We start from the raw sequence: 24,655 nt of genomic DNA, 5'->3' as shown, positions 1-24,655 counted from the left end.
GCCGGGGGGGCCTGCCTCGCTCCAGGCACTGGGGAGCATGATGGGGAGACGCTCCGGCGTCTTCGCTGCGAGGCTGACGGAAGAATAAACGAGCAGAAGGATGCGGCTGCGGTGCGGTGAGGCGAAAACTCCCTTCCATTCCCTCTACTAATCTGGAGAAATTGCCAGCAGTTTAAACCTTTCTTTCGGCTTGGCTGGAGAAGCGCGGCTGGAGGGAGGGGGATTCCCCCCCCCTCGGACAGGCGGCTTGAAACTATTTTGCTCTCAGCCCTAGGGGAAGGAGGAGGGGGAGAGCCAACCAATGATGTCACGCTCTTACTAAAAGCGAATTTTGGATTTAACTCTACAATGCAATGATGATCTGGAAATTTTGGAAACTTTGAAAACTTTGTTATGCCTCTAAACCCGAAGCTGGCAGGGCAAGATGGCACACTTCCGTTGTCTTTATGAACTGTGAAAATTGACTCCACCTTTAAAACTTCAGGCTTCCGGTCTTTGTCTCCGTGCTACTCAGATAAATCTCTTGTTGATTGCTACTTTTTGGACTCCCTGGTGTGAAAAACTTTATCTTACTGCCAGTGTAACTAGAAAAATCACCTTCTGCTTGGACCTTTAATCTCCTGGACTCTCCTGGCTGTTCTACCTATCTGACTGATCACTCTCTGTATTGACTGAACTCTTTATTCCACAAACAATGTCTCATAAAAAACCACCTCCTGGGAAGCCTGGCTTTGCTGCCTCTGCCCCAACATCTACAACATCCAGTCCCAGTACACAATCAACGATAACAGCTTTGAGCAACCTAGAACTACAAAGACTGAATTCCAACAAATGTTTCAACAACTTCTACAGGGACAAGAGGAAATAAAAAGGCAATTAAAAGAGATGAAAGAAGAAATTAAAGAGAACCAGGCCCAAATTAATAAAAACTCACAGAGACTGGATCTTTTGGAGGGTGGGACGGCTGAGATGAGGGAGGGGATGGAAGGGGTGCAGAAGGGGAACAAAGAACTTGACACCCAACAGATGAAAATAGAATTTGAGAGAATGTCCTTTTACCTCAGATTTCAAAATGTGGTGGAGACAGATGATGAAGATATAAGGGACATTATGACAAGTATTTTGGCTGAATACATTCAGAAAGAGAAACAACAGATGGGGTGGGAACTAGATCTGGTTTATAGAGTGAACTCAGCCTATGCTAGAACACACAATGTACCCAGGGAGGTACACATTAAATTTCTCAGAAAAATCACAAGAGATGAAATTCTGAGTGCACAAAGGGGGCAAGCTTTGAAATACCAAGATAGGGAAATAACCATCCTGAAACAGATCCCCAAGAAAGTGAGGGAGAAAAGAAAAAGATATTCGCAATTAGCGAAGAAACTATACCAGAAGGGGGTGTGGTTCAGATGGTTGATGCCTGAAGGTATGCTAATATTCTGGGAGGACACAAGAGTTAGAATTAATACACCCATAGAGGCGCAGGCCTTTATGGAAAAAAATAAAGCACTCCTAGAAAAACCAGATGATCCCACAACAGACATACAGGACACGGGAGGGGCCGGAGCTCTGGCGGCGGGGGGAGATGGGGCAATACCGAGAAAACTCAGATCACAAAAATGAATAAGAAAATCTGCTTGACATAAATTGATCGAAATTATTAATTGAACTCATATGCTGACTATATACTACTATTTAGTAATGAATTTTGTGTAAATGTATATTATGAGTATGGAGGGAGGGGGCACCTACCGCACATTGCAACTGCCAAAATTTGTAACCATTCCACTACCTTTTTCCCTGTTATTTTTCAAAAAAACCAATAAAACTTTGTTTAAAAAATAAATAAATAAAAAAGATTATAAAGCTTTGGGAAAATCACAGTTACTATGAAGAATGCCAATGCTGCACTACACCCAGCTATTCATTATTGAAAGTTTATGCAGCCCATATCAGCAATTCTGTCCAAACTGTTTCCATCCTTTCAGGTCTGAAGCCAAACTGCTGGCCAAAGCAATATTTTCTTCTTTAGGTTCTATACAGGATCAAATGACTCTATGTTAGAATAGAATAGAATAACAGAGTTGGAAAGGACCTTGGAGGTCTTCTAGTCCAACCCCCTATTTAGGCAGAATACCCTACACAACTTCAGACAAATGGTTATCCAATCTCTTCTTACAAAATTCCAGTTGAAGCATTTACAACTTCTGGAGGCAAATTGTTCCACTGATTAATTGTTTTAACTGTCAGGAAATTTCTCCTACGTTGCTTCTCTCCTTGATTATAGTTTCCACCTATTACTTCTTGTCCTGCCCCCAGGTGCTTTGGAGAATAGCTTGACTCCCTCTTCTTTGTGGCAGCCCCTGAGATATTAGAACGCTGCTATCATGTCTTCGCTAATCCTTCTTTTCATCAGACTAGACATACTTAAGAAATTCCTAGTTATGAAGAGAGGAACGAATTTCTTCAACTGCGATGGATTACGATTCTGCAGTTTTTGTATTAATGACTTCCATCATTTCCTACCTACTATATAGTATTGCTTTTAACCCAGACCAATTAGAAAGCATCAGATTGGGAAAGTTAGCCCCTGCTGTTTCAATTGTTTTTGCCAGACCTTCTAGTCTTTAAATATTATTTATTTTGATGTCACAAGCAGTGACAAAACCAGCAGAAAGAAGTTCCTCTAATCCAGATGTTGCCAAGCAGGTATCTTTCAGATAGACTGGCACTGTTCAACTCCCCAAATTCTCCACTGGAAATGCTGATTGGGAATAACAGGAGTTGTAGTCCCAGCATCTGATGTGTGGGAACCAGAACTGCACTATAGAAAATTAAACTACTGATGTTTGACAATTGCTGCTCGTTTGATTAAAGTACATGGATATTGTTGGAGGAAATGAAATGCAGGGATGTTTTACAAGAATGCACTCTTATCCAAGGAGCTTTACTTTTCTCACTGAACTGCAAATAATCCAGGCTTATCTCTAATCAATATTCACTGTCTGCAACTACAATTGATGTAGCTTATAGCTGAGCTGTATATCTAAATTGAAAACATCTGGAAACTGGTGAAGTGTAACCAACACCTGAGGGTTTTTTAGCTTTCTATGAGGGCAGTAAATATTTCTGCAAATACAAAATTATACTAAATTGCAGATAGAAATCTGAGTTAAACAATTATTTAGCTGAATGTCTATAGAGTTTCTCAGTCATCCTGATCATGGTTGTCCCAAAGGAGCTTTTTCAAGAGGTAACTGGACTTTCTTATTTTTCTCTAAAGACGTTTTGCTTCTCATCCAAGAAGCTTCTTCAGCTCTGACTGCAATGGCCAGTTGTCTGCAAGGAATATAAATCCTTCCATTCTCCACCATCCAGTCAGAGCTGAAGAAGCTTCTTGGATGAGATGTGAAATGTCTTCAAAGAAAAACAAGAAAGTCCAGGTGTCTCTTGAAAAATTGGGATTTAGCTGCTGTATCTAGTGTGCTTTGGTCTCTTTCTTCCCTCATCCCTATCCTCACATTGCTCCTAATTGGTTGCCTGCAAAAAAGTGGACTTCTGTTTTCTTGGACATGACATTGTAAGGTTGGCTGGATGGACTACTGTGTCTGAAGCAACTGGGTTAAGACACAGTTGAGGTTACCCTACTGCTCTACTTCAGCTTGGGGTATTAATAGTCTGCAGTGTAAATAGTTTTTATGCTTACTACCAAAGGGATTCTGCCACAATATTCCACTTAGACTTGTGAGAGATCCAAACTAGAGCCTGCCATAGATTTGCCCAAGAAACTCATTTTGTTTGATTTCAATCCTTTTAAATAGAGCAATAAATCCCAATGCTACATATGGAATTATTTATATACATTTATATACATTATGAGCTTCAGTGCTTGGAATGCCACAGTATTTACTTACTACATGTGATTTCTTACTAGAATCCTCTTCTTTACTGAATCTGAGCAAAACAACCCAAACAACTTGTTACCCAGACAACTTCTCTCTCTCCCTCTCTTATGTTGAAAAGCCAAGCCTCAGTCCATAAAGTCAGCCACCCCTGAGAGTAGACTAGATATTTTACCGATTTTACAGTCTCTGTATATATCCACAGGACATTAAGGATTTTCCTATCCCTGGTTTTACAGCTTGAACCATTTCTTTTATTTTTTTTTAAATGCTGAGTTTGCATCCCAGGATTTCTCCCAGGCTGCAATCTCTGAGAGTGGCTAAGAGCTTCTGGGAGGAAGAACATGGTTTGTAATATGTTAGTTTGTCTTCATAAAACAGCAGGGCAAACATGCATTTGCTAAGCTATGCATCTGCAAAACTGCAGATTTCCCAGTGAAGCTATACTCAAGGGGAACAGTCCGGGAAAGTACATCAAAGAAAAGTATGGGGGTTAGCCTGCGATTTTTTTAAAAAAAAGCACAACCTGCATAAATTTAGCCCATTTAATTTCTGCATTATTTTTCTCTTTGATGTAATACAGAACGAGCAGAAATATATACCTATCAAATGTGGCATTTGCGATCCTTGGCTCTTTTTCCATTTCTTTTCCAGGAGCCATCCCCCCCCACCCCCAAAGTTCAAATAAGTCTTGCCCTCTCCTTACCATTTTGGATGAAGAATTTCCTGTATATCAGAACATGAGAACCCAGTGTATACGTGTGTGTGTGTGTGTCTATGTAGCGCTGTGGCTAACACATATCTTATTTCTCTGGAAATTACAACTAGAAAAACTTTCTGTCGCCGTGAGGGCAAGAAAACAGAACTTCTATCCCTCAAGTCTCCTCTCCAACACTTCTTGCAAGATCCAAGAAAACTCTGCCCATTCCAGACGGGAAGGAGCGATCGGTTCTTTTAAGCATGCATAGGAAAGCAGCCTGCCAACTTACGGTACCTCTTGGCAGGCAGGAAATGAAAAAGAGTTGCAGGAGGGTTGCGAGTCCCAAATGCCTCCAGGCAGATAGTGCCATGCTACTGCTGTTGCTGCTGCTGCTGCTGCTACTCCGGCCGCCCTGCGCAAGGGCGCGCGTTTCCAGAAAGGAAAGCAGACAGGGCGCGCAGGGCGGTTCAACCGCGCGTCCTTTCGCCTGGGATCTCACCAAGTGGTGATTCTATGAAGGGTCTCAGATTTCAAACCTCAACTCGCTCCCCTCATCTTTCGAAGAAGGAACTATCTTCCAGGCTCGTCAGACGGCCAAACACAACGACGTCACACACACCCCTCCAAAACTATTCAGCGGTAACTTAACCCTTTGTCAACGCGGGCAAAGCCGCAGGGAGAAATCTTGGGAGGGGGGAGGGTAAAGTGGCCATGGGGTTATGTTACTGAGCTTGGTGGGACATAAACTTGATGCAATGAATCCAGGAGTAGAATACGGTTTAGGAAGACCGCGCCGTTTGGTCGTGTGCAAAATACACCGAGAATGGCATGGAAGGCTGCCAGGGCTCGAGCTTTTAACTCTACTCACTGCAGTACTCTGCCCCGTTTGGTCGTGGTTGGTGGGAAAAGGCCATTCAAAACATTTCCATAAACTTTTCAAAGGCATCTGAGAGAAGAGAGAAAGTGACCTGATTGCAACGCGGCTTTAACGACTGAATTTGGTGTCAGAGTGAGTCTGGTGGACAGACTGGACTGGAGAGAAAGCCTCAGCATATCTCACCACAGTAGTAATACTGCTAGGAAAAAGGAGCTTACAAATCTATGCTTGAGGCAATTCGGTATAAGGGCCCCAATTTGCAGTGTCAGAATGAGTGAGCAAGGAGAGCAAGCAGGTGTTTGGCAAAGGTGTTGGAAGAGATTTTTCCAAGACAGAAGAAGCCAAGGAGGGGAGCCATTGTTACTGTTGATAATTTCTGAATGCTTCTACTGATTGTTCTTTTGAGGGTTGTTGATTACCCATTGTTCCTGATTGGAGCATCTGGTTGGCCTAAGCAGCTCATATGAAACCAATTTTCAAAGAAGGATCACCTGTAAGTGAATACCGAGAAATAAAGAAAACAGTGGAGGAGAGATCAAGAAGGAGGCACTGTTTTCGGAGACTGCAGTTGGTCCAGAACGCGGCCGCGCGGGTGATTATGGGGAGGACTAGATACTCCCCTGTAACACCTCTCCTGCGCGAGCTGCACTGGCTTCCTGTAGTCTACCGAGTGCGTTTCAAGGTTTTGATTATGATCTTTAAAGCGCTTCATGGCACAGGACCTAGTTACATGCAGGATCGCATCCTGCCCCATACATCCCTACGACCAATCCGCTCACACAGAGAGGGACTTCTTCGGGTGCCGTCCGCTAAACAGTGTCGGGGGGCGACACCCAGGAGCAGAGCCTTCTCTGTGATGGGCCCAGCCCTGTGGAATGACCTCCCCCGTGACATCAGGATTACTTCCGATGTCCGCTCCTTCCGTGTACAGCTGAAGACCCACCTCTTTCAATTATCTGGCCTGGCTCAACCGTAAATTTTTTCTTATTCCTCCTGACAGTCCTTTTAAATTTTAAATTGTGGTATTACTAATGGGGTATTTTAATGGTGACTTTTAACTGTCTAAATGTGATGTAATTTGTTACCTCCTCCGTGCATGTATGTCTTTGTATATGTGTGTATTTGGATGTTTATGTGTTTGCACATATGTTTTATGTTTTATATGTTTTATTGTACGCCGCCCCGAGTCCTGTCAGGAGAGGGAGCGGCTAATAAATTCAAATTTATTATTATTATTATTTCTGCTTTTTCCTTCTTCTCTTTTACCTGGTCCAGATTATAGTAGTTTTCATCAGAGGAAGGGTCTTCTGGAAGTTTGCAGAGAAAATGGGAGTTTTGCATGGACATTCATTTGGAGGAAAGAGGCAATTTCAAACTGTCTCATCGACAGCAAGGGAAGCTTTGTTGGGATCTCCTGGATATTGCAGCAGTACTTGTCTTCCTGCCTGAAGTAAATTCAGATGACACCTACTGCAAGTATAAGCTTGGAAGAAAAAAACAAAATAAGAGTGGAGAAATTCCTGGACTGAATTTAGTGCAAGGCCCTAATTGTGTTCCTGCTACATTCTTACCAGAAGAGCAAATCATATAGCCGGGATGGTGAACCTATGGCACGCGTGCCACGGGTGGCACGCGGAGCCATTTGTCAGGGCACGCAAAGCGTTGCCCTGTTAGCTGGCCAGCACGCGCATGCACGCGCTGGCCAGCTGAGTGTAGCCTTTTTAAAAGACATTTTTTGCCTTCCCCAGGCTCCAGAGGCTTTATAGGAGCCTGGGAGGGTGAAAAGAGCCTCCCCCCCCCCCGGGAGGCCCTATGGGCAAACAGGAAGCTTCAAAAAACCGGCCCTATGGGCAAACAGGAAGTTCAGGAACGGACTTCTGTTTTGCTTGCATGGTTAGTTTAAGCCCTCTGGAGGCTTCAGGGGCTTAAACCGACCCTCAGAGCAAACTGGAAGTCACTTCCGGTTTGCTTATAGGGTCCTTTTTAGTCCTCTGGAGGCTTCAGGGAAGCGTCCTGAATGTCCCTGAAGCCTCCGGACGGGGTGCGAGGGAGGCTGTTTTCGCCCTCCCCAGGCTCCTATAAAGCCTCTGACACCTGGGGAGGGCGAAAAAAGCATGGAAAAATAGGGGGGAGCACCTCTCATGCACGTATGCGCACTGGAGGGGTTGCGCATTGCATTATGGGTGCGGCACGCCCATGCATGGATCCCCTGCACGACCCCCCCCCCATGGCACATGAGTCAAAAAAGGTTCACCATCGCTGCCTTATAGTGTTAGTGTCCAAATCCTTCTTTTTGTGAAGTTTAGATTTGCTTTCTGTGCTCTGAGTATTCTTTATAATGGGAGAAACATCATAATGGGAGCAACATCATTTTCATGGTGGAACTTTTTGCAAACACAAAGTTTGTTGGATGGTTACAGTTTTGGGGACTTTCAAGAAAATAACGACAAAGCTAACTTAAAACTTTAAAGAATAATGAACAGTGTGAAGAAACTGGACAGATTCTTGGAATGGAGGTAAGTTTCTATAATAAATAAAAATAGAAGATTGACTAGATCAAGGTGAGCTATTTTAAGGGTAAATACGTTTTTCTCCACTACTGCAAAGTTTCATATCTGGTATTAAAGGCATTCCCATTAATGTGACCTGCTTGAATAGTACCATTTCAGAAGAGTTAACATTAAAATATTCTTCCCTAATGCACTTGGATAAACATTTTCAGGATATGTACCAGATACAAGGCATAGGATAAGATTACTAGCATTATTCCCCACCCCCCAAAATTGTAATTTTTTTTAATGCTTCCTTGTAAGAGAAAATAAATTTGCTTTCGGCTATAACACCTCTAGTTATGGCTTTTTTTTAAATGGAAAAAGATATAAAGAAAACACTGTATAACAGTTTTATAATGTAAATTAGGTGCAAAAGACAGAACAGCTTGCTTTAAAAAAAAGAATATAAGTACCTAATTTAACAGATTTTTAACTTTTAACTGTTATGTTGAACATTTCCCCTTATGTAGAGTTTTTATGCTGATATTTCTTGTTTTGTTTACATTTTTCAAGGTACCTATTGAATTTTCATTACTTGATTCAACATACTGTTTCTTATATTAAGCATCAATATGTTTTTGAGTATTTGGACCATTGCTCTTAACTATCTTTTTTTTTTTTAGTATTTCAGAAAGATGTGTATATTTCCATAAGGCTGTGACTTATTTGGAGGTACTGAAATAGTTTTAGCACTAAATTTGTTCTTCCTGTAGTACAGTTCAAACTTAGTATTTTCTTGCAGATAGTACGGGAAATATAAACAAAGTTCCTTTTTCATTTCTTTTTTCTTTCATTCATTTCTCTTTTCCAGCTTCAGTTAGTCTACCAGTAACTGCGCTTTGTCTTTTTTGCATCTTCTCTGATACCATATTTTAAAATATGTTCAGAAATGTATGCAATAAGCTGAGTACTGTCACACCACATATTTGTCTACAGCTGGGTTGCTTGTTGTTGATGCCTTACATGGATTTTGCCAGAAACTACAAACTTGGATTTATATAGTGGTACCTCAGTACTTGATGTTAATTGGTTCTGGGAGGCAAAATGGCTACTAAAAACTACAGGTGCCAAACAAACCAGGTGATGTATCACGTGACCCTTTGTTTTGGCCAGGAGAAAATTTCTGGCTGTCCTTTTTCCTATTACGGGGACTTTCCCAGTATGGCTGACTTCCTGTCTGTCCTCTATGGCCAGGGGTGGTTTCCTGCCAGTTCTAACCTCTTCTATAGAAGAGGTTCCACAAATCTACAGTACCATTTAGAACCGGTTCCAGCTCCCTCCCCCCGCCTGTCCGCACATCATCAAGATGAAGAGTGAGAGGAGGCTTTCTGGAAGTTGAAGTCCACAACTTAAAGCTGTCAAGTTTGAACACCCCTGGGTTTTTTTCCTAAAGGGCTAGGGGTGCAATGGTCTTGTAACTTGACAGCTTTAAGACTTGGGTGCTTCAAATGCCAGAGTTTCTGAGCCAACATTTTGGTTGTTAAGCAAGAGTGTTGTTAAGTGAGTTTCACCACATTTTACAAGTTGGCCATGCCCACCAGTCACATGGCTGGCAAGCCACTCCCACAAAGCAGGCCATACCTACAGAAGAGGTTCTAAAAAAATTTGAAACCCACCACTGTCATCCCCTCTTCCTTTTCCAGTGTGCTAAATACCAAAGAAACTATGAGTACCAGCAAAACATTTTCACATCAAAATGTGTTGAGTACCAAATTGGATGAGCTTTGAATCACTTGAATAAAGAAGTACCACTGTATCTTCACTAAGATTCACTGTGTTTTTTAACTACTGGCAGCTCAAACACCATCAACATACACATGGAAAAAATTATCCACAAGACATTAATTCACATTTAATAGCTATCAAATCATGTTTATTTATCAAATTTGTCTCGCTATCTATCTCATGAAAATGACTCTGGGCAGTGTACAACTATCAGGTAAAAACAGCACATATAAAGCAATTATAAAAATATAAAAGGATCAGTATTAAAGATTATTATTAAAAATAAAACATAAAAAATCAGGCAAAAAGGGACTGAGTATATCTACTGCAGAAGTGGACTCATCTAAGCATGTATTTGTGTTCTGACCTAGGCTTCCTGAGAGCATGAAACAAACTACTTGTCCTGACAAAAAAAACCCTTTTGTTAATTTACTGTGAATTCTGCTCATTCACACCCAACAAAGTCTTTCAAGGGAGGATTTACACGCACAGACCTTATCTGGCTTGGTGAGCTGACAGGCCGATATCTGCAAAACTTGGGAAGGAGTCTCAAACCAATTAAGTGAAGTAATTGTCTCCTGCAAACTCCACTTCCCTTTGCTCTTCTTTTATTTCCTCTGGGATGGGCCATTCATCGTCCACCTGTGGTCTTACTCCCAAGTCAACCCCTGTTCTTTAGCTGTTCCTTTCGTCTGGCAACTCTGTGCATGCACACACGAGGAACAGGCTCCAGCTGTTCTTCTGACTCACTGATGCCTGACTCTGAAGGCAGCTGATAACTGGCATACGACTCAGGCCCCCTCTCTGCCTCTGACACAGAGCCTTAATCAGAGCCTTCCCCAGACTCCAGGACTGGCCCATGTTCCTCCCCAACCGCTTCACTGTCTGAATATGCTGCCAGCTCTGCTGGCTGCTGGTGGGCCACAATAATTTCATTCATTGAGACACACATGCCCCCCCCCCCTCCAGGCATGGTTAATATAGCCAGGACTTGAGGTTCTTCCGAAAGTCAAGGGAGGTGGAGCTAACCTGATTTTGATGGGCGCATGTGTTTGTGGATGTTTTATAAAGCAGGCCCATGGTAGAGGAGGCTTGTCATCTGGGACCCACTAAATATAAATTCCGGGTAGATAGTGTTCCTAGCATGCCTTCTCTACCACATCTAATGGAATGGGCTGATATTATTGGGGAGAGGTGGTTCCCGGTCTTATGTCATGAAGGGCTTTAAAAGTTAAAAGCAGCCCCTTGAATTAGACCCAGAAGCAAATCGGCAACCAGTGTATCTCATGGAACAGAGATATGACGTGTGCTGTTCTGTGAGGACACATAACTCTCTGTGTGGCTGTATATAGTACTAGCTCAAACCTCTGCTACAGGACAGCCCCACATAAAGCACATTACAGTAGTCCAATAGCGCCAGATGATTAGGGCATAAATGACCGTGAGCAGAGCTTGCTGATATAGAAGCAGGCACAACTGGCACATAATACAAAGTTTTCCAAAAGTTCTCCTAGCCATGATTGCCACCTGGCTTCTCAAGGAGTCATGAGTCTAGGAAGACCCCCAGTGTGCATTGGGAATGTGTGGGGTGCTGCACCCCATCCAGCACCAAAGAAGGCATAATTGTGGAACTAGTTTTGTCAGGGTTCAGCTTGAGCCTGTGGTTTCCCATCCAGACTCTCCATCACTTCATATGCCATGGGCAGAGATATAAAATTGGATATCAATGATTCACTCAGCGGCCTCATTTAGATGTTAAGATGTAGAAGAGAAGACAGGCTACAAGAGGCTAAGGTGAGACCTCTCCTCTCCAGTCATCACCAACTAGAACCCACTCCAAGGAAATCAAGTATATAGTACACACGAGGGAGGTCACACTCTGGACCTTGTTTTTGTCTCTGGCCAGTGGCTGAGTGATCTGGGAGGAGGTGACTTAACCATCACTCCCCTGTCATGGTCAGACCACTCACTCCTTCGTCTTGACTTCCCTGGTGCTACCTCCCGCCGCGGGGAGGCGGAACAAGAAAGTTCCAGATGGTTCCGCCCCAGGCGCCTGATGGAACCTGATAGGTTCCAGAGGGAGCTTGGGCCACCTCCTGTAACCTTGACCCGCCCCCGGGTAGGGGACCTGGTGGTTGCGTGGAATAATGCAACTACCGGGGCCTTGAACCGGATGGCGCCTTTGCGGCCTCTCCGGCGGCAACGATCCACCCTGGCCCCTTGGTTTACCGAGGAGCTGAGGGTGATGAAATGCTGCAAGAGACGTCTAGAGAGTCGTTGGAGATCCTCTCGCTCCGAATTTGATCGAACACAGGTACGAGCCCATTTAAGGACGTACCTTGTGGCATTGAGAATGGCCAAACGTCAATACTGTGCCACTCTCATTGCATCCGCGGAGAACCGCCCTGCCGCCCTGTTTCGGGTGTCCCGCTCCCTCTTGTTTCAGAGGCCGCGGGAGGCCCCTCTACAGGGCAGGGCAGAGGAATTTGGTAAATATCTGCAGGATAAAATCGCTCAAATCCGGAGAGACTGGGTTCCTGTCAGTGATCCAGTGGAGACGCCCATGGCGAGTCTTGAGGTTTCTATCTGGGAGGAGTTTGACTTGGTTGCCATCGAGGATTTGGACAGATTGCGTGGACGACTGCGACCCACCACATGTTTATTGGACCCGTGTCCCTCCTGGCTTGTACTGGCATCCTGGGAGGTTACACGAGACTGGCTCCTGGGCCTAGTGAATGCTTCGTTGGGAGAGGGGTCTCTCCCGGCCGCCTTGAAAGAGGCGGTGGTGAGACCCTTGCTCAAGAAGCCTTCCCTGGACCCTTTGGAGCTGGCTAATTATCGTCCTGTCTCCAACCTTCCCTTCTTGGCGAAGGTTGTAGAGAGTGTGGTGGCCTACCAGTTCCCACGACATCTGGAGGAAAATGATTATCTAGACCCGCGCCAGTCCGGCTTCCGCCCCGGTCACAGCACGGAGACGGCCTTGGTCGCGTTGGTGGATGATCTCTGGAGGGCCAGAGATAGAGGTTGTTCCTCTATCCTGGTCCTATTAGACCTCTTGGCGGCTTTTGATACCATCGACCATGGTATCCTGCTGCGCCGGCTGGAGGGGTTGGGGGTCCGGGGCACCGTTTTGCGGTGGTTCGGCTCCTACCTTTCTGACCGGACGCAGCGTGTGTTGACAGGAGAAGAGAGGTCGACCCTACGCCCCCTTACCTGTGGGGTGCCACAGGGGTCGGTCCTCTCGCCACTCCTGTTCAACACATATATGAAGCCGCTGGGTGAGATCATCCGTGGTTTCGGGGTGGGATACCATCTGTACGCTGATGATACTCAGCTGTACTTTTCCACCCCGAACCACCCCAACGAGGCCATCGAAGTGATGTCCCGGTGTGTGGAAGCCGTACGGATCTGGATGGATGACAACCGACTCAAGCTCAACCCTTCCAAGACGGAGTGGCTGTGGGTACCAGCCCCCCGGTTCAGCCAATTAATTCCATCATTGGCCATTGGGGGCATCCATCTTGCCCCCGTGGAGCGGGCGCGCAATTTGGGCGTCCTCCTAGATGCCCGGCTGTCCATGGATGACCATGTGACAGCCGTGGCAAGGGGGGCGTTCCACCAGGTTCGCCTGGTGCGCCAATTGCGCCCCCTACTGGACCGGGATGCCTTGCGCACAGTCACTCATGCGCTGGTGACGTCTCGCTTGGACTACTGTAACGCTCTCTACATGGGGCTTCCCTTGAAATGCACCCGTAGGCTGCAGTTGGTCCAGAACGCAGCCGCGCGGGTAATTATGGGGAGTACTAGGTACTCCCACGTGACACCGCTCCTGCGCGAGCTGCACTGGCTTCCTGTGGCCTATCGGGTGCGTTTCAAGGTTTTGATAACTATCTTTAAAGCGCTCCATGGCTTAGGACCTAGTTACTTGCGGGATCGTATTCTGCCCCATACATCCCTGCGACCAATTCGCTCGCACAGAGAGGGGCTCCTCCAGGTGCCGTCCGCTAGACAATGTCGTGGGGCGGCGCCTAGGAGTAGAGCCTTCTCTGTGGCGGGCCCAGCCCTGTGGAATGACCTCCCTCCGGATATTAGGAATACCTCTGACCTCCGCTCCTTCCGTATTAAGCTTAAGACCCACCTATTCCAAGCAGCTGGCCTGGCTCAACTTTGATTTAACCATATCGCTCCTGACGGGTTTTTAACTGGGTATTTTAATTACATTTAATTTCTAGGGGTTTTAAATACAGTATTTTAATTGTTTTTATTAATCGATCTCCTCCTTATATATATGTATGTATGTTTTAGTGTACCTTGTTATATGTTTGTTTTGTTTGCATATTTATTTCGAATGTTTTGTTGTACGCCGCCCCGAGTCCTTCGGGAGAGGGCGCGGCTAAGAAATAAATATATTATTATTATTATTATTATTATTATTATTATTATTATTATTATTATTATTATTATTATTATTATTATTATTATTAAGTGAACCAGCACAACACTGTGCTACCCACTGATTTACATCCATGGTTAACAGCATTGAAAGCTGCCCAAAAGATCAGGTAATGCAAGTATGGAATGCTATTTGTCATTTAGAATAAACTCATTTTAAAAAATCAGATGCCAGTCCCTAATTATGACAACCTGTTTGGGGATCCTGGAAATAGCAGTCCAACATCTAGAAAGCATCATAGTAGAAGAAGGCTGTCTCACACAAAAGTCAGATAGAAAGTTTTTGGATGAACTGTTGGGCTGTCTTTGTCTTAAGAAAGGTCAATCAGCATGGTTGACCACAGCTAACCATAATAATATCAAAATGGAAAAATGAAATCATAGCATAAAATTGGCTCTTCAGTACATGTAGCAGGAAGTCTCAATGCATGTTTCATCTCTTGACTTATGTCCCTCTCCATTTCCTTAGTGAGACTTGCCCCGATTTTGGGGCTCTCTTCCCAAATGCCTGAAGCAGCACAGATCTGTTGCTCTTCCTTTCAGAGAGAAAATGCCAATCGCTTAAAGCCTGGAGCATAACTGTATCTCAGTATAGAAATTAAATGCAGATGAAACCCATCCCTAAGGGCTAGCCCCAAGGGGTTTAGTGCAATCTTAATCGCTACATTTTATTTCCCCTTCAGTGCGTTATTGTTGCCTGAGAGATTTGTCTACAAAGCAGAAAAAAGTATGCCTGGATTATTCATATTATTTAAAAAAAAAACATTTTAAAGGAAATACCCAGCTTCATCTGTAACATCAGTTGAACAGTTTTAATAACTTACTAGAGGATTGAAACAAAGACTGTCCTCTGCCCTTTGAGCCGACAGTATGTGCACAAAATGCAAATTTAGTCTTTATGAAGTTTTGTCCAGTCTCTTCACATTCCTCCAGGACCACTTAAAAGGAAGGTCAGTATGCCAAGTTTCATGTGCCTCAAACTGCAAGAGACTGTCATCTGTCCATCTCCTCCTCCTCTTCTTCCTTTTCCTTTTAAAAAAGGGCTTACAATGTGTTCATCATACTAATACTATTTAAATTGTTCCCCCAAGTGACAGAGTCTTGTTCGTGTGCAAACACTTGACATTTAGATTGTCTTGGCCCTAGAGCAGTAACTTGAAATAAAAAAACTTTAGGAACTCAACAAGTGATCAAGGCCCTGTCCCAAATATCTGTTGTGTGTATTGTATGCACATCAAAAGGGGAGGCACTTTAATCACTCAATCATGCTTGCCATTTTAAAGACAGTAACTGCTGCTAAGGATACCCTTGTCTTGGGTGAGATCCAAAAATCTGTAAGCATTTGAAGACTGTATACACTAAGGGCATTGGCACGCCATGCTTTCCAAACCTAGTGAAACAGCTCAACATTTCTCAGTATACATTCTCACAGCTGCTAAGATTGGACAGCCATTTATCTGAAATTATATAGGGTCTCATGCAGGGGGTTGGACTAGAAGACCTCCAAGGTCCCTTCCCTCTGTTACTCTGAACTCAAAACATTTGAGAATACCACTTCAAATTATACAGCTGATCAATAATGGGATGCAAACAAGACACTCCAATCCAACTAGCCGCCTTTCAACATCCAAATAAGTTGGTGCTTTGTGTCTCCTATGTGGGAGAGCTACCCAGACAGCATTTCTCTGTTCAATTTAATGTAAAATTCAGATGATAATATGACATTAGTTATCTTGGCAAAAGATAAAGTCCTTTTAGTCAGTTTTTGACTCCTGGGCACTGCCTGGACAAATGTCTGCAGTTTCTTGACAAAATTTCAGAATTGGTTTGCCATTGCCTTCTTAGGACTTAGGTCTTAGGACTGAGAGAAAGTGATGGGTCTAGATCACCCATTTGGCTTCATGCCTAAGATGGGACAGGAAGTCACCATCTCTCACTTTCTAGCCTGATGTCTTAACTGTTACAACAAACTGGTTCTCGTTCTCTCTCTCGTTCTCTTTCTCTCCTCCCTCCCTCTTTCCTTCCTTCCTTCCTTCCTTCCTTCCTTCCTTCCTTCCTTCCTTCTTTCATTCTTTCTTTTATAGAGAGGGTTCAGGAATTACATCAGTAGGAAAAGATCCAGGGAAGGAAATGTAATCTCCTTGTCTTGGATCATATTTTGAAAAGACTAAAATATCACAGACTGCTCTAAGTATCCAGAGAACTCTGGATGAAAACAAATTCTTAACCCCTGAGACAAGTTCATTCTTGATTGTTCCTCTGAAAGGGCCAATGTGAAATAATAGAGGGAAAGTATGTTGCTTAGGCAAACTTATGATGGCTTTTCCTTTCCTTCCAATTGTACCCTTATACAGTATATCACAGAAGTGAGTACACCCCCTCACATTTTGTAAATATTTAACTATATTTTGTATATGCTATTTTATATTTTAACATTTTATTGTACACTGCCCATGGCCCTTCTTTGGAGGGAGGTGGATAGTTCAGAAATGTGAAAAATAAATAAATAAATAATCATGCATTGCCTCCTAGTATGATAGGCTCAAGATCCAGATGGATCTTGACAGACTTGAACACTGGGCCTTATCTAATAAAATGAAATTCAATGTAGAGAAAGGTAAAGTCATACACTTAGGCAAGAAAAACGTACACATATAGACTGGGTAAAACCAGGCTTAATAGCAGTAACTGTGAGAGGGATCTTGGTGTCTTACTGGACAACTGATTAAATATGACCTAGCAGTGTGCTGTGGCAGCCAAAAAAGCCAATGCAATCCTAAATTGCATTAACAGAGGGATACAATCAAGATCAAGTGAGGCACTAATACTACTCTATAAAGCCTTAGTAAGACCACACCTAGAATATTACATCCAGTTTTGGTCACGACACTATAAAAAAGATGTTGTGACTCTAGAAAAAGTGCAGGAAAGAGTAACCACGATGATTAGGGGATTGGAGAAAAACATAATGAAGAATGGTTACATGAACTGGGCATGGCTAGTCTAGTGAAGAGAAGGACCAGGGAAGACATAATAGCAGTGTTCCAATATTTGAGGGGCTGCCAGAAAGAGAAAGGGGTCAAGCTAATTTCCATGGCACCCAAAGGCCAGACAAGGAATAATGGATGGAAAGTGATCAAGGAGAGATTCAGCTTAGAAATAAGGAGAAATATTCTGACAGTGAGAGCAATCAACCAATGGAACAGCTTGCCTTCGAAAGTTGTCCCTGGAGTCTTTCAAGAAGAGATTGGACTGCCATTTGTCAGAAATGGTGTAGGGTCTCCTGCTTGGGCGGGGCGGGGCGGGGGCGGGGTTGCACTAGATGACAGACAGTAAAAGGTTCCTTCCCACTCTGTTAATCTGTATCTATATGTGATATTGCCTAGCTAAACTAAATTTTAAAAAAGCCCATTAGGGCTGAAACTGGTCAGTAATTAAATGGGAAACACCAGAAAAACTATAGATTAGCCTGGAAACTTTTTAGAACAATATCCCCAAAACAGCCATCAGCAGACCATTCTGAGATATGGCCAAGAAAACTAAACATGTAGTTATAAGAAGTCAATATTACAAAGACCTTAACAAAATGGGAATAATTACGGTATAGTATAAACCATTGCTTTTCACTGTTTTTTCTCTTTTCTTCTTCCCAATAAAGTTACCAGTATTATGATAATGCTGGAGACTAAAACTGATTTACATTTACATTGGTAGTTGCTACTGCATCTGTGGTATAGTGATTAGGGCTTGGTTTCTCAGCCTTGACAACTTTAAAATATGTTTAAAAACTTCAAAAACTTCAGCTGGTTGGGGAATTTCAGCTGGCTAAGGGTGCTGAATTCTTGAAGTTTTGGATAAATAAACATGTCCTACATGAATGTGGCAGTTCTGTTTTGGAGCTATGGTTTCCAGCTTTTCAGAGAAACTAGACCTCTGTCTTTTAAAAAATCTTAATAGCAATTATGAGTGGGAATCGCCCATCATTAGACTTACCAAAAGCAAGGAAAAGTTTTGTCTCCCTTAATTCTGACAAAACCAACTGCTTTGAAAATACCTTACAATTGTGGAGAAATCTCCCGCTTGTACTTATAAGAGCTACTAGATGGCAGGCTGCCCATTGATGGAGGAGCAATGCGAGCTTTCTTTAAAACGGGCATTTCATTCCCGGAAGCAATATTATGGCAGTTTAATTGGTGTTTAATTTATACATTGTACCTTACCCCAAACAGTGACATCATCATGTAAAAATGCTCTTTACGCAGGCATAACATGAAGTTCCCTGGGCTATTGGGAAAACAAGCTACCATGCCTGACTGTTTGGGAGGAAACTCTTGCTTCATAAACCACAAGCCAAACAATTTAGAAACGCCAGACTAACCAACCAATTAAACAAATGTAGCATGTCTTCACAGTTTCAGCTACAAAGGGAAAGCTATTTGCCAGAACCGGAGAAGATATATTATGAACTACATAAATGTCCACTCTAAGACCAAAAAAACCCCAACCTTTATTATGGCCTTTGGACCAGAAAACACAACAATAAAATTAGAATTGTAATTATTAATTCAAAGGGATGAATGAGGTGGCTCAGTGACTAAGACGCTGAGTTTGTCGATCAGAAAGGTAGGCAGTTTGGCGGTTCAAATCCATAGCGCCGCATAACGGAGTGAGCTCCCGTTACTTGTCCCAGCTTCTGCCAATCTAGCAGTTCGAAAGGATGTAAAAATGCAAATAGAAAAATAGGGACCGCTTTGGTGGGAAGGTAACAACGTTCCGTGCGCCTTCAGTGTTTAGTCATGCTGGCCACATGACCACAGAGACGTCTTTGGACAGCGCTGGCTCTACGGCTTTGAAACAGAAATAAGCACCACCCCCTAGAGTTGGGAACGACTAGCACATATGTGTGAGGGGAACCTTTACCTTAATTATTAATAGAACTTTACAATACAATGTAATAAAATACATTATTATAATAATTGTAAGACCAATTTTAGTCATATTAATAGATTTCCATGTAACAAAATATTCTTTGGTAAATCAATACTTTATTGATGTGCAGGAAGTAGTGTTATGTGCTGGTTTAAATTGAATTAATTTAGCATTAATTCTTGGCTAAATTGGCTGGACTTCCTTTCATGATGTGAGTGAAAAACTAAGAAATTGGTCACTTAAATTATCTTTTTAGAAAGATCCTATAGTGTGGCCTTCAGAAAAAATATGATGTGTTTTCACTCCTTATAATTGGGCTATTATTTATTTGTTTTTTAGAGTATATTCTAAAGAATGCCCTTAGCTACTAGAAGGAGATGCTGTTAGAAGAAATAAGGAGTGTAAATAGTTAACTTGGAATAAAGAATAGGTACAATCATAGTAAATATAATTTAATATGATGGACATTAATATAAATAATATGAATATTATTAACATTCAAAATTAAGAAAGTTCATTTATGTGATGGAATGTAGTCTGGATTCTCAGGAGGGAGGAGGGTGTTCTAGAAGAGTAGAAGATAGTTTGGGTGAGAGATAGAAGGTAAAGGCAGCTCCTCCCTAATAGTTCCTAGAGTATATGCTTGTTGTAGATATAATCTGATTGGCTTCAATTTGGCAAGATAAGTGTCTATAAGTGTCAAACAATAAAGAAATCTTCTGGGAAGAATCACTACATATTTTTCTTGTTTTATGGAGCCTAACAATTTCTGTAAAATAATTTGCAAAATACTATTGTAGAAGCAAAAAAGGACACCCATTATTTTTACCCGTAGAAGTACTTCTCTTGCCTCTCACTGCTTGATATTTTTTTCCATGTGTAGGGTTTTTAAAGAACGCCAGAACCACCCTTCTGTACTTTGTATATGGATGATATTGTAATAGTAATCTCCTGTTGAGATGGTCTGAGTTTTGGAATATTGACCATTAGACCATTTTATACTGTAATATTAAAATATGCCAAAATAACGTTTAAACTTTAGAGTATGTACTAGCAAATCCTAGAGCAAATGCTAGGGGACTGATGGATTACTGTAGAAACATCATAGCTGCAATCATCAAAATATATAATCCAGCATCTACTCTAGGATTTTGGAAAAAAAGAAGAAATTCAAGATGGAAGATTGTTCTGGTATGTTTGGCTACTGATATTCAAGTTTACAAAGGCATGAATGACCAACATCAGATAATAAAGAAAACAAGGGTCATAATTTTCTTACTAAAGAAAACAGCTGGTTACTATCACAACACGAAGTTGTTGAAAGAAATCAAGATTCCATAAACCCATGGAGGAGGGTTCATGGAATCAGCTCGCTTATGACAATGACTCATCTTGCTCCAAAGCATGTGCATCTTGAGTAAATAGGAACTAATTTTTTTCCATGAAATTAACTCTAAAGTAACCATATTTTTAGATATTTTGCAATCATCTCAAAGGAAACTTCTTTCTTTTCATGATTCAGTACCTCAAATTAATAGCTCCACGTAATTCATCTCTAGCTATGCATGCTGTTAGGCATCACTCTTTCTGTAATGTCGATCAAATAAAGGTTTTAAATATGAGTTCTGAATATTAAGAAAGAAAAATAGCTTGGCTAACTCTTTGTAGCTACAATTGTGATAAATTGTTCATTTCTTAAATGCCTGAGGTCTATTGTTATTTAGCTCAGCCAACTGGTAATTAAAAAGAAAGCCAGTTTTGTGTAGTGGTTAAAACATCAGCTAGAAACCAGGAAATTAGGATTTCTAGTCCTGCCTTAGACATTGGGTGATATCAGCCCAGTTATTCTCCCTCTCAAATTTAGGAAGTCTTAGGAACCACTTCTGAAATCTACGGGACTTATCCAGGCAGTGACCAAGAATCAAGATTGACTTGAAGGCACCCAAAACACATAAAAAGGTGGCAATTGTGATGATTGAAACACAGCACTTCTGACTGAGGAAGATTGGGATAGAGAAACATCGAGGTGATTTTTAAAAAATAAAAAATAAAGTTCAGAAATACAGTAAACATATGGCATTCAAATAAAAATGTGCATATGAAATGTTAGTGGACTTTGACCATATAATACCTGAAGATATACGCTATTATTGTCAACTTTATTTGAACGCTGTGAGCAGGCAAATCCACATCATGGTACATTCACTTATTGCCTTAAGCCACAATTGTGATAGCAACAGCACTATATACTGTTCATAGTACTTTGCAGCACTCAATGAGCAGTTTACAGAGTCAGCATATTGCTCCCAACAATCTGGGTCCTCATTTTACCAACCTCGGAAGGATGAAAGGATGAGTCAACCTTGTGCCAATCAGATTTGAACACTTGGATGTAAGCAGAGTTAACCTGTAAGACTGCTTTCTAACTACTACATTACCACAGCAATTGTGATAAATGTGACTTTTTGAATAAATCATATATCCTGTTAAGCCAAAATTAGATCCCATTATATCTTAACATGATGTATAAACCCTTTTAGTGTAAAGGAATAATTTTAATTTGTGTTAATATATGAAATCACTTCCAGAACTGTCCATGAAATTGAGCCAACATCTTCATAATGAGAGGAAACGTGGTGGCTCAGTGGCTAAGACGCTGAGTTTGTCGATCAGAAAGGTAGGCAGTTCGGTGGTTCAAATCCCTAGCGCCGCATAACGGAGTGAGCTCCTGTTACTTATCCCAGCTTCTGCCAACCTAGCAGTTTGAAAGCATGTAAAAATGCAAATAGAAAAATAGGAACCACCTTTGGTAGGAAGGTAACAGTGTTCTGTGCACCTTCGGCGTGTAGTCATGACGGCCACATGACCACCGAGATGTCTTTGGACAGTGCTGGCTCTTTGGCTTTGAAATGGAAATGAGCACTGCCCCCTAGAGTTGGGAACAACTAGCACATATGTGTGAGGGGAACCTTTACCTTTACCTTCATAATGGACCTGTCTATTTAGTACATTGTAGTACTATGATTTCTTTAAAGTGTTGTCACATTTTTGACATGGGATTTCACTTCTTCCTACAGATTGGAAGATAACTTGGTCCTAAACTGATAGACCTGAATAGATGGAGCAAACAACATATTCCAAAATACAGTAGATTGATCTACTATAGATGTCAAGTCATAGAGAGTTTCATCTAAGTAGTGTGCTCAGGATCACAACTGACAACTAAAGGAATTCATCATTTCATGTTATTATCCATATGCAGATGGACTGATATGGGTGAAAGCTGAACTCTTTTCAGAAATAGAAAAGAAACATTAAACTACCACAAATATTAGATAGTAGGTTTCCAGACAGAATGGGAAATGAATAATGAAGCAATACAAACAGACTGTAGCACACTTCCAAATGATTCGAAATAATTACTGCAACCCTCCTACACATACAGCACCTCTCTACTGTTCATTAAAGCAGGCTCCTCTTTCTTTCAGCCTTCTGCAGAAGCCTCTAAAAAGAAGACACATCTGCTTTAAAAATATATATATTTGTTTTCATTAATGCAACTCTTCAAAGAACAGCACCTTTTCTGAGGCTCCCCAGCTCACTTTGATTTAATTAATGGCAGAGAGATGATATGCTGGATAGATTACATTCCGTACAAATTATGGTAGCTCACCAGACAGGTGGAATATTTTTGCTCAGTCTTGAAACAGTGTCCATTTCCAGACTCACTTCAATAAATTGGGTTTTATCTTTGAAATTGTAAAACCTGTATGACCATAATACCTGAAGGATTGCCTCTTTCTGTATAAATCTGCCTACATTTTAAGATCCTTAAATGGCTTTGAGGGGATTTTGTCTTGAGATGATACAGATACAGTGGCAGAATGCAGCTTCTAAGATTCTTTCTGATTAGTTCCCTAACAGAGACCTTTTTCGTTCGCTGGGTTTTGACTGAAAGCTTAATAGGACCCTTTTCTGTACCTGTTTGCTTATCCCAGCAGCCTTTTAACAGCATCCATGGTGCAATTGAAAGAAGCATCTCAGAATTCCAGACAGCATAATTTGACATCTTCAGATAGCTGCCATATTGCATTTCAAGAGAGTAACTTTAAAATAAGATAAAAGACATTTAATAATTTGAACCGCACATTTTTCTTCTGCCGGCTTTGTTCAAAATCTTACCTAACGAAAAGCTTCACGTGCTATATTATCTGACCTTGATTTGGCCTAAAATGGATATTTTTTTTCATTATTCTTTTTGGCTGACTAGGATCTTTATGAAATACATTATACGCGATGCATACATTAAAATATAATTAATTGTAGCTATCCTGACAAAATCTGGCATATCCATCTGCTTACAAACAAAACCGGCACAAAATAAATTTCAGATAGGCTATTTCAGACCTCTGCTATAAAAAGACCTCAGCTGCAAGATTCACAGAAATGCTGCTTGTTCTCAAATCTCTTCACTGGAAGGAAGGTGGAAACCAGCATAAAGGAAAAAGAATTACAGCTTTACAAAACAAAGTCCATAGCAAAAGGGCAGGCCCTGTTTTGTTTTGGCCGAAGGCTCGATATGCCTTGCAATACAAGGGGCAATTATTGTGACATGTGACTTCCACCAAGAGGCTAGAACTGAAATTTCAGTTTCACAACTGGAGACTGAAGTTTCCCCCCTTCAAAATACAAGACATCCATTATGTACCCACTGAAACCTATGGTGTTCAAAGGAGATTCCCTTTCCTTGGATTGTAACGGGTTATACAAGGTACCCAGTCATTTATTTCAATTTTTCATTTCATGCACACATTATTTCAGGAAAAAAATGTTTTTAAAAGATTTACAGTACTTCCACTGAAATCTGAGGAAAGTCAGTGTATTCCAATAACCCATTAAATCTCTCAGCAACAGACATTCCAGAGAAGGTAGCTCATATATCACCACTTTCTAATTCTTTACAGGCTCAAGGAAAAAAAGAGGAAAAACTCCATAATCAAAACATAGCCTTTTAAAACACCGAACTGTTGTAAGGCATCAAACCAGGCTTCAAGGGCAGAGGAAGGGGTTATAAATTAATAACTAAATCCATCCAGGCCACAAACCCTAAGGATGTAAGGAAAACATGCATTTGTGCAATTCTGTACAAATAAATCATGAACACACCTTGCTAGATTTTAAAACGAGTTAACATGTAAAGTTTATGCCATGATTTTTTCTTATTTTAAAATGTGCATTTACATGATTACAAATGTAAAGAGCATTAGGAGTATTTCTAGAGGTAACATTTATTCATTTCAAAATAATTAGGCCCTGGTCTTGACTCAAGGAAAACTATAAATTATTTTTTAAAAAAATATTCTTTTTTTTTTTTACAGTTTTATGAATCCATAATTACAACCACCTTTTGGTTCCTTAGTTCTTATGCTAATTACATTTGTCATCAGACCTTCTCCAGGCTTTCCATTTTGACCCTGATCACTAGCTTGTCACCTGAATTAATGATCCCTGGTAG

The 24,655-nt window shown here is 41.6% G+C and overlaps 1 protein-coding gene and 1 long non-coding RNA gene across 3 annotated transcripts in view; one reads left to right on the top strand and one right to left on the bottom strand.

Annotated features, from left to right (window-relative positions):
• The window catches only part of PAMR1 (peptidase domain containing associated with muscle regeneration 1), a 95,257-nt gene extending 90,227 nt beyond the window's left edge, over positions 1 to 5,030 (bottom strand). For both annotated transcript variants that reach the window (XM_081951600.1, XM_081951601.1), the window contains exon 1: positions 4,900 to 5,030. In XM_081951600.1, the coding sequence (XP_081807726.1) occupies positions 4,900 to 4,975 (76 nt within the window). In that variant the 5' untranslated portion in view covers positions 4,976 to 5,030. The remainder of the gene's footprint in view (positions 1 to 4,899) is intronic.
• Positions 5,031 to 5,127: 97 nt separating this feature from the next.
• Positions 5,128 to 22,307, top strand: LOC309391306. The gene is made up of 3 exons (XR_014175259.1): positions 5,128 to 5,244; positions 21,005 to 21,099; positions 22,218 to 22,307. It is a non-coding gene; the product is annotated as an uncharacterized lncRNA (long non-coding RNA).
• Positions 22,308 to 24,655: the final 2,348 nt, after the last annotated feature.

This window comes from Natrix helvetica (genome assembly GCF_964273705.1).
Source record: "Natrix helvetica genome assembly, chromosome: 1".
NCBI lineage: Eukaryota > Metazoa > Chordata > Lepidosauria > Squamata > Natricidae > Natrix > Natrix helvetica.
This window is presented reverse-complemented; position numbering and strand designations above follow the sequence as displayed.